Here is a 13,605-nt window from a genome sequence, read left to right on the forward strand (position 1 = left end):
CTTAAAACCCGGGGCCCTGATCTCTAAAAATGCCTGGAGAGACCTCGGTCCCTCCCTGGAAGTCCTACAAGGTAATGCTAATTGCCGGTGGCCACTCGTGTTCTGTGGGGCTTCAAAACGCTGCCCTCTAGTGGCTCAGGAAGGTAATTAGCTTAGATGGGTGTCCCACGGGAATCCAAGCTGCTGCCCTCTGGTGGCTTACTATGGTGACTGCAGCTCCCATATAAATACCCCGTGGTTTTTCTTTTCAAAGCAGCAGCGCAGTCGCTAATCACCTGAATGGTAGTTTGGCAGGGCAGGGCATGTTTGAACAGCAACCCCCGCCCCCCATGTAGAAAACAAGGACATCAAAACAGCTGAGCTAGAATCCATGGTGCCCATGGTGTTGCTATGTAGAAAATCTTTGTACAGAAAACACTTCAAAAAGATAGAAAACACATTTTTTTCATGTGCTGGCACGAGAAACCAAAATTGTTCTAAACACTAGGCTGGCTCGGAACTCTAGTTGTGCTGGCTAGGGATTATGGGAGTCGCAGCCCAGCATATTTGGAAGGTGGAAGGACCGCAGATTATAGAGACCAGGAACCCAGAAAGCCAACAGAAAACTTCTGAAACTGTTCTTCATGGAAACCTCCAGGAAATTCTTCACACACAGCTCTAGTACACAGTCAACCATCTTTATTAAAGGTTGGCATCTCCGGGAGCATCAAACAGTAGAACGAGGGATTTGGGGTTGTCTTCAACAAATACAAAAGTGGCCTAGGACATCTTTGATCTCATTCAAAACCACTGCAGGGAGAAAAGACCAGCCAAATTAGCAGCAGGCAAAATGTCGCAAAACCCATGAAAAAGACTGTGATTGAAATAAATGGTTTTTAAAATCCAAGGTAGCGAGGTGGGGCTGTCGCGGGGACTTGGGGTCCTCCTGTCCTAGAGGACCACCGAGAGTTGTCAGAACAAGGCCTGGTTCTGCTGCGTACGTAGGGGGGCGTCGGAAAACCCCCAGAAGGCCAGCCGTTCCCGCGGATCTTTTTCTAACCGTGCCCAAAGGTTACGGTGCTCCCTTACCTGATGAGATGCGCAATGTCCCAGTTGGTCTCCAGGGTCAAGGGCCCTTCCACCTCCACGCCTTTCTCGGTTACGGTGGTGATCTCGTACTGAGGGGGGAGGGCAGATGGTTAGGCCCCTCCCTGGGGTCTTTGTCTCAAAGGTTTCAGCCTTCACAGGGGTATCCCAACACACCATTCCTGAGCTGGCGTCTGGGCTGGTGGGCCGGCCCGTACAGCTTCGGAAGGGGAGGTCCCTCTTACCCGGTTGAACGAGCGGGCATCCCTGTAGTAGAGGATCCTCATGCAACGCTCAATGAGCGCTCTGGCTGCCTGCTGGGAGAGGCTGGGTGCCTTCTCCAGGGCATCCCTCATCAGTGGCTGCAACAGTGAAAGGGAGGGAGTGTGCTGAATTGCGCGGCCACACACAGCCAGAGAAAAGCTGGGTGCGCGCCCCTCTCTGCCTCCACTGGGGCTTGCTGGATGGGAGCTGGCACGGTTGGAAAACGAGGACGGCTGAACTCTGCAAGGCAGGGCACCAATCCCAAGAGACGCCGGGATGGTTCAGCGTGATCGGAGAACCCAACTCAGGCCAAAGGTCCCAGCCTCACTGGATCAAAACCACAAGGCGAATCCACCCCCCCCCTTGCCCACGCTGCTCACCTGCGCCACGTAAGACCCATATCCGGTGGCCAGGGAAGGAGCTTCGTACGCCACTCCCAGCATGTCAACGTAACCTAAGAAGCTGAAAGAGGAGGGATTGAGGGGGACACAGCCACGCCGCCTGGTCTCCCCAGAAGCCCCAGGGGCTCCAAAGGCTTGCCATGGCTGAAGCCCCCCTGCCATCAAATGAAAACTACGGCGTGGAGGAGGAATAGAAGGCAAGAACTGAATTATCGGCAGCTGAAGAATGCAACGTCAAGAAAGTAACAGGACGACAGACAAAAAGTTGTTCAGTGCTCTCCGAGTGGGACTCGGTGAAATATTATACGTGAGTCGGCCACGGCACCATCCTCAACCCGCCCCCCCCCCACTTCCCGGCCTTACCCTTCCCCGTGGGAATAGCCGCCTATCACCACTGTGTTCCAGAGAGGATTCATCTTGGAGCGGTGGTTGTACATGACTCGGGTCAGCCAGGAGTGAATGGCCTTTGGGCTGTAACTGTGGCCGTCGCCCAAAAGATCCTCGTCGATCCTGCAAGGCCCAGAAGTCCGTCAGACAGCTCTCCAACGCCATTTTGTTGGTGTGGATACAGATGGGCCGGCTAGAAAACTGGGCCCCCTCACCATCCGGGCACATCGTGGAGGCGGCAGGTGCTGAGCGCCACCCAGCGGGGAGGAGGCAGCCCCGCGAAAAGGGCACCAGCAGGTCAACGGAGAGGTCTGTCTCCACCTTCTCGGCCCTAACAATGGCGTAACGCTATCAAGCTACCTTACAGAGGCAAAGTACTTATGTTCGTTTGCTTACAGGAGTGATGCAGGAAGTATTCCCAGCACCGCACTCACACGATGCTGACTTTGGGACCGCACCCGGGTTCCCTCTGCTGTGCACACAGCACCTCCAAAGAAGGGGCTCCATCCCTTCCATCAGAGGAGGAATCCCTCACGTTGATTAAGGCGGGTCAGGCTCCTCAGGGCCCCCTAAATCTGAAGCTGACCGCAAGCAAATGGAAGCTGGATCGCGTTGTTTTCTTCCAGCTGCTGATTCTTAATCGTTCCAACCGCAAAACCAGGCGGTGGACGAGACAAACCGGCTGCGACCGGGGGTGGTATTCACATGTCCCTCCACGTCTTTTGCACTAAAATCGGGGCGCTCGGGTGCAAAGCCGGCCAACGGCTGAACGCCCGCAGGCGCCTCCGCAAAGGCACCTGTTGACCCGCCCCTTCCTCGAGCCGCGTGGGGCAGCCCGGTGACTTACACCATCTGCTCCAGGACCTGCTTGAGGTACTGGAAGTCGGCGTAGTCCCCGGAGGCGCCCAGGACGGTGCTGTCGTTGACCTTCATGATCCTGGAGAGGTTGCGGAATCGGGCCAGCGAGCCGTAGGAGCCCAGCGTGTCGGCAGCGATGATCACCCCGCCGTCGAACTTCAGCCCCAGGACGGAAGTGCCCGTCACCATGGGGCTCCTGGAAGTGTGCGGGGGGGGGGGGGAGGAGAGAGGAGGGCTGGGTCGCCGGTCCCCAAGACAGGCCGGAAGTCTGGGGGAGGTTTCAGCCCCAACGACCGAGGATCCCGCCCCCCCCCCCCGAGTTGCTGATCCAAAAGGCACGGGACCCGAACCAGACCCTCCCGTCGCGCCCCCGCAGCGCCTGCGGTCGAGCCTCCCCAGGCAGGGGCAGTCTACCTTTCTACACAGCCCCAGGAGAGGTGGGCTCTTTAATCAAAAGCCGCGGTGGGGGGGCAGATAAAATAAGGGAAGGTCTTTCTTCCAGTCCCCCCCACAAAAAAGACCCTGAGCAACGACGTGGCTTTTGGACTACCACTCCCATCACTTCTGCGGAGGAAACCGTAGTCCAGCGCAGGGCGCAGCCCCTGATTTGCGCCCCTCCCCTCAGAGGATGGAAGTCTCGCGCCGGGCCCCCCGTGCGAAGGGGCTCCCCCGCCCCGCCCCGCCCCGCCCCACCCCACCCCCGGCTTACAGGGTTCGCACGGCGGCCCCGCTCTGGGCCCCGGAGCCCGGGCTCGGGCTGGCCAGCGGGAAGAGCTCCCCCGGAGCGGGACCCCCGGCCCAGAGCGGCGGCGGCGGCGGCGGCGGCAGCATCGCGGGCAGCTCCATCTTCCCCGAACCGCGGCAGCTTAGTCACCGAGCCGGAAGTGGCGGCGCGGCGGAGCATGCGCAGCAGCCCGAGAAACGGTGAATTGTCCGCGGCGGCGTTCCGTAGACGGGAAAGAGGAGGCGGCGCCATGTTGTACGTGGCGGATGCGGGGGGAAGCGGCGGTGATGCTGCGGAGCGGCGGGGCGATTTTCGGGAGGGAGGGGGCGAGGAAGCTAAGGTCAGCCTTCGAGAAGGATTTCGGGGAGGGGGGAGGAAGCAGGAGGGGAGAAATTGCGGGGGGGCGCCGCCATTTTGAGTGTGGCGCGTCCGTTGCGGAAGCGCTTCCGGGGTAGAGGCGTGGGGCTTCGCGTGGCGGCTGCCCGGGGGACCCGCCCGCTTCCCGGAAGGCGATTTTTTGTTGTTGCTGCAAAGGTTGGTTTGCGTCGCCGAGGGGCGGCCGCGCCACGAGACGAATGCAGCAATTAAGTGTGATTCTGGAGCACCAGATGGGAGAGACGATTCCTTGCGCTGCGGTTGCACGGCGATGCAAGCGAGCGGCAGAAATAATGGGGAAAAGCCGCACAAGTGGAAGCCTCCGCTTCGCTTTATGGAGCAGCGTTTCTCAACCTCGGCAGCTTGAAGATGGGTGGACTCCAACTGGCTGGGGAATTCTGGGAGTTGGAGTCCACCCATCTTCAAGCTGCCTATAAGGGTTGAGAAACACCCTTATAGGGTGTAGATGCACTATGGGAGATTGGTATAAATGCCCCTCTGCGTTAGCTAGTTGGAGCATAGTAGCTGGGGAGACCCGGTCTTTAGCCCATGCTCAGCCAGGGGGGCGGGGGGGGACTTCAGGCCAGCCACAGGCTAGGATGCGAAGAAGCGACCCCCTTTGGAGTGACTGGGGCTGTTCCAGGTGCAAGGAGACTTGGGCTGGCAGATCAAGCTCTCAGCCCCTTGAATTACCCCTTGGTGCAAACTGTCCCAAGTGGTAGGAATATGAAGTTGCTGCGTGTCAGAGTGTGTGTGTGGAGGGGGGGAATAAATTCAGTAACGGAACAGTTTTAAGGCCTGCTTGTGTCACTGGCTTGAAGTCAGCCAGATGGGTTTCTGCGAAGACACGGGCGCTCGATGTTTGTGGACGGCTGATAGTTATTTTGTACGACCTCGCCCCTTGGAGGGCTGGAGACAAACACTTGATCAACTGGAGATGGAATCTATTGTAGTGAATGAAGCAGAATCATTGAAGCAGAATTGCGACTTTCCCCAGCTGCCGTCAAGAGCATGAGAACCGTGAGAATAAGCAGCATACAAATATTGGTGAATAAGTGAATAAGCAACAGACAGTTTGGGCAGATGGAGATACGAGGGTGGCACTCCTTTTACAGGCCAGCCCAGTCTGCCTGGTTGTTTTCCTCCTTTGCCTGGGAAGAAGCTGCAATTTGCAAATGCAACGCCAATCTATTTCAAGCTGCTTCTGGAGCTTCAGATTCATACAGCAGCCTGAAATAAAATTATGACTCTGGCTGGCTCGTTTTTTGTTCTCATTCCTGCCCCTTCTCCAGGCTGTTGTGCCCCTTCATCTTTCATTTAAAACCCAAGCCCTCGGCCGTCCTAAGTCCATCTTTTGCGCATGGTTTTTCCACTGCTTTTCACCAGCAGAAAAGAAAGTGACAGCGTGGTGATCTGATTGGAGTTAACAAGCTCCTGGTTGCCCAGCAGAGAACATAATTGGGGTGACCAGTTTGGGAGAGTGACATGCCACCCTGAATCTCTTGGGGGATGGGGGAGAATGGAAGCAGGATTAAGTTTTGCCTGCTACCTTGAGGAGAGGAACTGGCAGAGAGAGGGTGGGGTTCCTGTTCCACCAGGAGAAGAAATTCCTGGGTGTCACTTGTGGCAATTCCAAGGAACTGTTTTGACATTTAAAAGCTCTGTGTACGAAGTGGGGTAAAAAGGAGAAAAAGTTTACTGGGCAGCAGAGAAATGTTAAACCACCAAACAAATAATATTTTGCAAACATGCAGTAAGCGTATATTTGCAAGTAGGTTGCCTTGCTGCAGAAATGCCATGCGTGGAACTTAGCCACAAATGCCCCCAATTTGTAATCGGGACATACCCAGCCAGCCAGGAAGAGCTACCTTCTCCAGTTGCTCTCTGAGGGAGTTCAAGACTTCAATACAAGTCTTTGTCATGGGCAGTTGGGTGATCAGAATTCCTCACAGGCCCCGCATTGTCCTGTGAAGCCGCAGAAACACAACCCATTCAGGAACTGAGCTGCCTTTGTTTCAGCTGATTGACTAAAACAAACAGAAGGTGGGAAGATTTTTTTCCCCCCCAGTCTGGAACGAATGAAGCTGGAGTGTTTCCACGTTGACTGAGGACGTGCCATCAAGTCCTTGTTGACCCTTAGTGACTAGATAGCTAGATAGATATTATTAAGGTCTCCTGCTCACGTTTTCATCTTGCTTGGCTTTAAAAAAATGTTCAGGACAAAGAAATGCAGAAAAATTGAATATAAGATACAGCAGATAAATCAAACCTCCATCCCTCCAATGTGGGAGAAGCCATCTTTAACAGGGACGTGTGACAAGCACACCCCTCTTTTGAACTAGGTTGGCAGCGGCAAGCCAACGTATGCTTAACTTCTCTTTGGCAAAGAAAGTTGTTTAGGGTGATAAGTGAGGTACGGTGTTCTCCCTTGAGGGATGCACTTCCTAGAGCAGAGCTGCAAGCCGGCCTGGCTGGAGTCCAACGGTGCTTGCTCGCTGGGAGCACTGGGCAGCGGCAGAAGTTCCAGCGAAGTCAGAGGAATGGAAGGAGACGGAGGGAAAAGTTGCAGGTTGCCCACACTTTCTTACCTGGAAGGAACATGGGTGGAGTCAGTTCTGCCTCCAGATGTCAGCTGTCATCACATGCAAGCCAAGTTGGGTGTTTTGTACTCTAGGGCTGCCTCTAAATTTGCTGGAGAACAGCTCCCGCTCTCAAGCGTGGGCTTTGGGGGTCTCTCCAAATTTCTGCATGCTTCCCTCATTGGGGGACGCGGTGGCGCTGCGGGTTAAACCGCTGAGCTGCTGAGCTTGCCGATCGGAAGGTCGGCGGTTCGAATCCACCTGACGGGGTGAGCTCCCGCTGCTAGTCCCAGCTCCAGCCAACCTAGCAGTTCGAAAACATGCCAGTGGGAGTCGATTAATAGGCACCGCTTCGGCGGGCAGGTAACGGCGTTCCGTGTAGTCACGCCGGCCCCGTGACCACGGAGGAAGTGTCTTCGGACAAACGCCGGCTCTTCGGCTTTGAAACAGAGATGAGCACTGCCCCCTAGAGTCGGACACGACTGGACTTAATGTCAAGGGAAACCTTTACCTTTACCTTCGCTCACTGAGCCAATTTGAAAGCCTGCGGGGGGGGGGGGGACGGATTAAAAATCCATGGCTGGCTGGTGAATTCTGGGAGTTGAAGTCCACCCATCTTAAAGTTGCCAAGGTTGAGAAGCGCTGCCCTCAGCTGCAGAGAATCCTGGGTGCCGTGGACCCGCTGGGTGATGCTATTGGCAGCCCCCCTCTCTGGAGCACCGGGAGGATGGATGCCGGAGGAGCCCCAGCCGCAGAAGGGCAGCAGGAGAGCCGGGGACGATGGGACTTGGGATCCCCTGCAGCCACCCAGAGAGCAGACAGCAGGGCGCTTCCGCCGGGCCCTTCCTTCGGAAGGCGCGGGGAGGAGCGTCTCTGCTTTCCGTGAATGAAATTAGGCAATTAGTTGCATCGATGCTTCGCGGCGGCACCCCGTTGCTAGGGAGGCGGCCCCGCCCGGCCGGAAGGGAAGGCGGCGGGGGCGTGGCGTGGCGGGGGGCGTGGCCGGCCGCGGGCAGCGCCAATGGGGAGCGGCGGGGGCGGGGCCGCGGCGCGGGCTCAGGTAACAGGTTGCGCCCGCCCGGGGCGGCGGCCAGAAGCGGCGCGCAGCCGGAGCCGGCGGGGGGCGAGGCGGTAAGCCGGCGGGGGCCCGTCCCCGTCCCCGTAGGGTCCCCCCTCCCTCGCTCCCTCCCTCCCTCCCCGGGGCTCCCGCCCCTCCCGGCGCCCTCCTGCGCTTCGGGTGCCCTCCGGGCAGGAGCCAGCCTCGCCCCCCCGGGCGCCCTCTCTCCGGCCCCGCCGGGACTGCCCCTCCCTTGCCCGCGGCCAGTCTCCGCAGGGGCGCCCCGTTGCCGCCGTCCTGCCCGGTCCCCTCCCGCTGGGCTGGACCACCGCCCCCATGGTCCGCAGCCCCTCACTGGGTGCGGCCGCCCCGTCGCGCCCCTCCGAGGCGGGCGGGGAGGCTCGGGTCGCCAAGGACCCCCGTGGGCTGGCCGGGGTCCGCCCCCCTCCGGTCTCTCGGGCGGAGCGGCGCCCCCGGCCGCCCCGCGCTGCCCTTGCGCCTCCGCCGAGGATGCGCCGCGGAGGGGGCGCTGCGCCCGCGGGCCGGTTGCGCGCAGGCTGCGGAGCGTTCTGGGCGCGGAGGAGCCGCCGCTTTGGGCGGGCGGGGAGGAAGGGGGGGCCGTTGCCCGTTTTCCCCGGCTCGGATGCCCCCGCCCCGCCCGGTTCTGCAGTCGCGGGTCTGTCGACAGGGCCGCCCGCCCGCCCGCAGCCCTTGACCTGGGCAGGGCGCCGGAGCCCGCCGGAGGGAGGTCCCTGGGAGGCACCCGGGGCCCCTCCTTTGCTCCCGGACTTCCAGATCTGTGGAATGCCCCCTTTCCCCTCCCTCTCCGCTCGCAAGAGCTCAGGAAGAGGGCCCCACCTCTGCCTACGGGAGCGAACTTAGCCGAATTCAGCGCTCTGGGGTAGGACACAGCTGGACGGAGGACAGACTCCTTTGCAAGGTCGCTCCCCTCTCCGCAGTCTTAACAACATTCCCCCGGCCAGGGGCCCTGCGGAAAACGGACTACAATTCCCACCATCCCCAGCCGGCCTCCCTCCGAAGTTCCATCGGCAGGGACGGGGGGGGGGCGTGTTTTCTCTCTAGAGCCCCTCCATCTGTATCCCAACCTACCTGGATTGACCAACTCCTGTATTTCTGATAGGAAAACCCGTCCTAATCTGTGATTGATACCCTGATTTTGCCTGACGGTAGGAATTTGCAGATTTTTTAATACCTTTCATGGCTCCCCCCCCCCCTTTTATATTTGACTTCTGGTTTCCTTTTACACCTGCAAGGTTAGCTAGATTGAAACTAAAGGCAAACGCTCCCGTTTCGCTTTCCTGCTTTGCCAAGGCCATACAGCAATTTCTGCCTGGTTTTCTTGCGGGGGGGGGGCAGCATTTGTCTCCCACTCTGATAGGGACTTAATTGACCGTCCCTGCAAGCAGACAAATCCTGTTTGGAGACGAGGGAGGTGGCAGAGCTTAATCGTTCGTTGCCTTTAGCGGCGGACTCCAGGGACCGTCCCTAGGCAGCTTGGAGTCCCACCGGTCCTGTCAAAGGTCAGCAGCCACCCAGATCCAGGGAGGGCAACCGATATTTTGATTTTGCACTTTGCTTAGAGGAACAAATGCACGAGGCCAGCGAACACCTGATCCACGTTCTGGTGCCGGTACTGTTGTCACTTAAGCCCAGCCATTCCAAACCTGATGGATCATTTCTCATTGCTCTGCTGCACCGTGTGAAGGGGTGGGCTTTGGTGGGGGGCATGGACTCACCGGGGGGCCCTGCTTTTGAGCCAGATTTTCCCCGGAAATGAAATGTTGCGCCCGGTACCTCTTCCGTGCTTTGGCAATATGTACCAATCCTCCCGTTTCTGAGTCCCCTGTGTTATTTGCCGGGAAGCGGGAGGCACTCTGCACTTGGCCAGGAATTCTCGTGGCTGTTTCATCTCTGCTTTTGGCCCCCGCCATAAACGAAGCCCTTTACTTCCGCCTACAATGCGGTGCCCTTAAAAAGTGCCACCGTTTGAGCCCGCCATGCCTGGGCTTGTCCCGAGTGGGAGCTAATGTGACCAGCTTGAGAGGCAGCCTGCACCCTTGGCATGGCACGGCTGCCAGAAATGGGAATAATTCTGGCTGTTCCAGTTAAGGGCAGGGATGTTGTGGTTCTTTCTGGGTGGCACCTGCTTAAAGGTGATTGTTCGGTCCTCCTTCGTGTCTCCTTAAACAACCTTGCCTCCTTTGGGCAGGGTTCATCCCTTCGCTTTGACTTATTCATCCATCAAGCGCACTCCAGTATGCTCAGGAGACCTCCTTCCAAAGAAGAAGAATTTAAAATTTTTACATCTCTGGCTAAGGAAAGGAGAAGGAGCTAAAATCATCTAGGCGAATTTCCTTTACTGATGTTTTTTCTTGGGTTGGGGTCATCCAAAAACGATCGGCTGATCATCTTTTCTCCCATTCAGCCCTTGAAGTTCTTGCTGATCTCCCTTCTGAGTATAAACCCAGGTCTGACCCTTTCCTTTTTCAAGATCAGCTCCCTGCCTGCTGCTTATTAGGCTTCTCCCCCCACTCAACGGGGGATTGCTAGAGATTAAATCTGGACAGGGAATGTGATTCTCCAGAGGTTGGTGACCTCTGATCCCAACCAGCCCGGCCAGTGGTAAGAGACACCGGAATGGTCTTGCAACATAATCTGGAAGAGGCACAGCCTTCCCACGCTTTTCTTGAAACAGCTATAATTGGGTTGGGGGTCGGGTGTGTGTGTTACATTCCTGGTGCTTTGGGCTGTGGAATCTAAGGGGCCTCAGAGGTCATCTAGCTCAACCCCAGTTCCTAGACCCACTTTGGCTGATGCCCTGCTAGCAGAAGAGATCCTATGCCTTTCCGAGGCGGCCCAGCTATTTGAGTTGCTCTTCCCTATCAGTTTTCTCTTTCTGCATGCCCTGCAAAACATTTGGGCAAGGATGTTGAATGGCAATGCTGTATGTAGGAGTCGTTGTTTTGTTATTTATTATGGCTAGAGCATTTTAAGAATATGGAGAGCGCTGTTATTCTTGGTGGATCAAAGCTGTGCATAGACATATAGCTGGGCTAAGTCCAGGGCAGGATTGCAGCAGGCCTGGATCATGGTTTCTGTGATTATAAAAGGAAAAAACAGAATGGATTCTGTTTCGGGAGAGATTAACCAAAATTCCTTCTGCCACGGTTCTCTGTTGTGAATATTCTCCTTTTAGCCTGATTTCTATTGCTTTCTTTCCCCTTTCCTTATCCCCCCCCCCCACTGGACCTGTTTGGCTGGTTTTTTTTTTAAATTTGTTTGTTTTAAGAAAGTTTAAGTTTCTGTTGGAAAACCCTGATAAAAACAAATGATCAGGGACGGCGCTAAAAAGTTCAAGTCGACTCTGGATTCCTTGTCTTCAGGTTGGAACGGCCTGTGACCCCAACAATGAGCTTTTTTATGAACGCCAAAAAATGTTTTAATTAGGGTACTGTATGTGCTGCTGTGCTTTCACAGTGACCCCACGTGCACACAGGAGGAACACACTCCAGCAGGCAGCAGCTAGCAGCCCCTGGATTATCTCCATAGAATTAGCTGCAGGGGTTTTTTTGGAAGGAAACGGGGGGGGGAGGGAAATAGCACTGAGGGCCAAACGGTAAAAGCAACTTCACCTTCTCCAACCCAGATGCCCTCCAGATAACTGCAGGCTTGGCATTTTAGCGAGGGCCAGGCGGGTTCTTAAGAAAACCTGTCGTGGTGAGTTGTGAAGCTCAGAAGCGAAGTTCCTACTACTTTGTTGAATAAGCTGAAGTGACTTGATTTAAAACCAACCAGCCCACGTTTCCCAGCCAAATCCCTTATTTTGGAGCCCAGAAGCACTTCTGGAATTGTTTGGGGCCAGGCGGAAATTTGACCGAGTTTCTCCCCATGCGAGTTAAACCCTCTTCCCCAGGCAGATACCCGAGAAGGGCTTTGAATGTTATTTCGTTTATTTATTTAGGGCCCTGGGAGTGGGGCGGCTGGCTGGCTTTTCCGCTCGCTCGTGCGCAGAGCTCTCCGGAGTGCCCGAAAGATCAGGAAGCAGTTTCGGTGTTTGCATTCCAGCAGCTGAGCTGATGATTAACAGCGTTCTTTGGAACGGCAAGGTGGAAAGAACGTGATTCAGATGTTGCACCCAGCTGGGGTTAGCGCAAGCCCAGGCTGGAAAGTCTGTGCCCACCCCCGTCCCCTGGCAGTGGCTCTCGGGAGGGTGGGGAATCTTTGGGGGGTCCTGGGTGGGCTGAAAAGGGGATCGCTTGGCCAGATCCTGGTTGCTGAGCATGGGAATTGGTTTCACGCATCGTGCCAAGCCCCAAGGGAGTTTATTTGGGGCAGAGTGTGGCTGTGCGAATCCAGCCACAAGCCTCTGTTGGGTGTTTCTGTGTGAGCCCAGCACGAACCTCGGTTGCAACAATTCACAGCTCAGCCTTGCAACCCCGGCATGCATCGCACTGGCTCCGGCCGTACCCTTTTCCCGCGATGCATTTTCTGATACTGTTTCCTTCTCTTTGGCCTTCCCACGTCTGGCTGTCCTTGCACATTATTTCATCCTCCAACCTGCTGTCGCCTTCGGCTCCTTAGTAGCCCCTTCTTGACGGCGTAGCCACCAACCCTCGGCTGCAACCCGTCTTTGATCACCAGGGCCATGCCTTTCCGCTTTTAAGTCTGTTTTGTTTTGTGTTTCTAAATGAAGTTTCTAGCTCTCATGGAAGCGCTCCCTGGTGCTTCCTTCTGGCTCTTCTGCAAGGCGCAGTGCTAATAGCCAGGGAATTTGGCCTCCTCGGGGCCCTGGGGGTGGGGAGGGCTGCAGGCGCCCCCGGGGCGTTATTTGGCAAGGGACGCCAGCTGGCGAATGGCTCCCTGTCTCGGGCCAAGGGCGGGGGCACGGGCCTTGCGCAAGGGACGAAAGGTTGCTCTGCCTGGCAAATTCCGCTCTGCCTGCCGCACCTGCCCGGCCAGGCTGGCGAGCTGAGCTCAGGTGCGTCAGTTTCAGGTTTCTCCCCCATGCTGAGTCGCTCGGCCGGGGCCCTCCCTGCACGGTGGCCGCCATTTCAGTCACTTGCGAAGGTGCCAGCCTGCTGGAGGGGGTTCCTGAAGGTTCCCACGGTGCGGCGCAGGCAGAGTCCCTTTCTGTGGTGTTGGGGGTGGGAATTTACAGATTTTAAATGCAGACTTGTTCCAAAACTGGGGGAGGAAGTGCAGATGAGTGCCAGGTTTTGGCTGGGTATCTTCAAGCTGGTAGAAAGGCGGAGGGGGGCGACAAATGCTTATTTTGCCAAATGCGGGTCTCTTGAGCAGTGGAAATGCTGAGAGGGACCTGCAAATGCACCACTTCTCTCCCCCCCAACTTTGTTGTCTGAATATGTACTCAGGGGTGGATTATCTCTTTCTTCCTCGCCTCGTTCAGGACTTTGGAAATTTGCGTGGGCAAAAGGGAAGCGTTCTGCAGTATATAATGATTAACGTCTGGCGCTCTTTGCCACAAGGTGTGGTGGCAGGGAACCCCTTAGGGGGAGGGGGCTGATGTCGGAGGGTCTATTATTTTTATTTTAAGAGCTCGCTTTTTAGGTTGTTAACTGTAAGTGGTGGAATGGATCCTCCATGTGCAGAAGCAGCCTACCTCTAACTACCACACTAGAAGGTGATTTCATAGGACTGCGGCTAATATCCTGCTTGTGGGGTCCCGAAAAGCATTTTTATTTGGCTGTTCTGTAAATGCTCTTAAGACGCCAATTTTGCTTGATCTATTAGGACTCCCTAATTAAAAAAAATAATTTAAATGTATACCTGTAGTTAACTGAGGCTGTAGGCTGGGGGTGAGGAAAGGCAGCGGGACCCCAAGCCCTTGCCTGGAGAGTTTGTGTCTTTGTGCGA

At 56.3% G+C, this 13,605-nt stretch overlaps 2 protein-coding genes across 3 annotated transcripts in view; one reads left to right on the forward strand and one right to left on the reverse strand.

Moving 5' to 3' along the window:
• Positions 1-660: 660 nt before the first annotated feature.
• Positions 661-3,836, reverse strand: PSMB4 (proteasome 20S subunit beta 4). The gene is made up of 7 exons (XM_063317259.1): positions 3,685-3,836; positions 2,965-3,171; positions 2,094-2,240; positions 1,710-1,791; positions 1,311-1,427; positions 1,069-1,157; positions 661-789 (listed from the first exon to the last, which is right to left on the reverse strand). The coding sequence occupies exons 1-7, from the start codon at positions 3,819-3,821 to the stop codon at positions 777-779; spliced, it is 792 nt and encodes a 263-aa protein (XP_063173329.1). The 5' UTR covers positions 3,822-3,836; the 3' UTR covers positions 661-776.
• A 3,926-nt stretch (positions 3,837-7,762) lies between these two features.
• The window catches only part of CGN (cingulin), a 30,553-nt gene continuing 24,710 nt past the window's right edge, over positions 7,763-13,605 (forward strand). Inside the window, exon 1 of one of the 2 annotated variants that reach the window (XM_063317255.1) lies at positions 7,763-7,784. The gene's annotated coding sequence lies outside the window, so the exon portion shown is untranslated. Of the gene's footprint in view, positions 7,785-8,819; positions 8,898-13,605 lie in introns of those variants that run through there. The other variant, XM_063317256.1, reaches the window with a different exon arrangement.

Source organism: Candoia aspera, chromosome 17 (genome assembly GCF_035149785.1).
Source record: "Candoia aspera isolate rCanAsp1 chromosome 17, rCanAsp1.hap2, whole genome shotgun sequence".
In the NCBI taxonomy this organism is placed as follows: Eukaryota; Metazoa; Chordata; class Lepidosauria; order Squamata; family Boidae; genus Candoia; species Candoia aspera.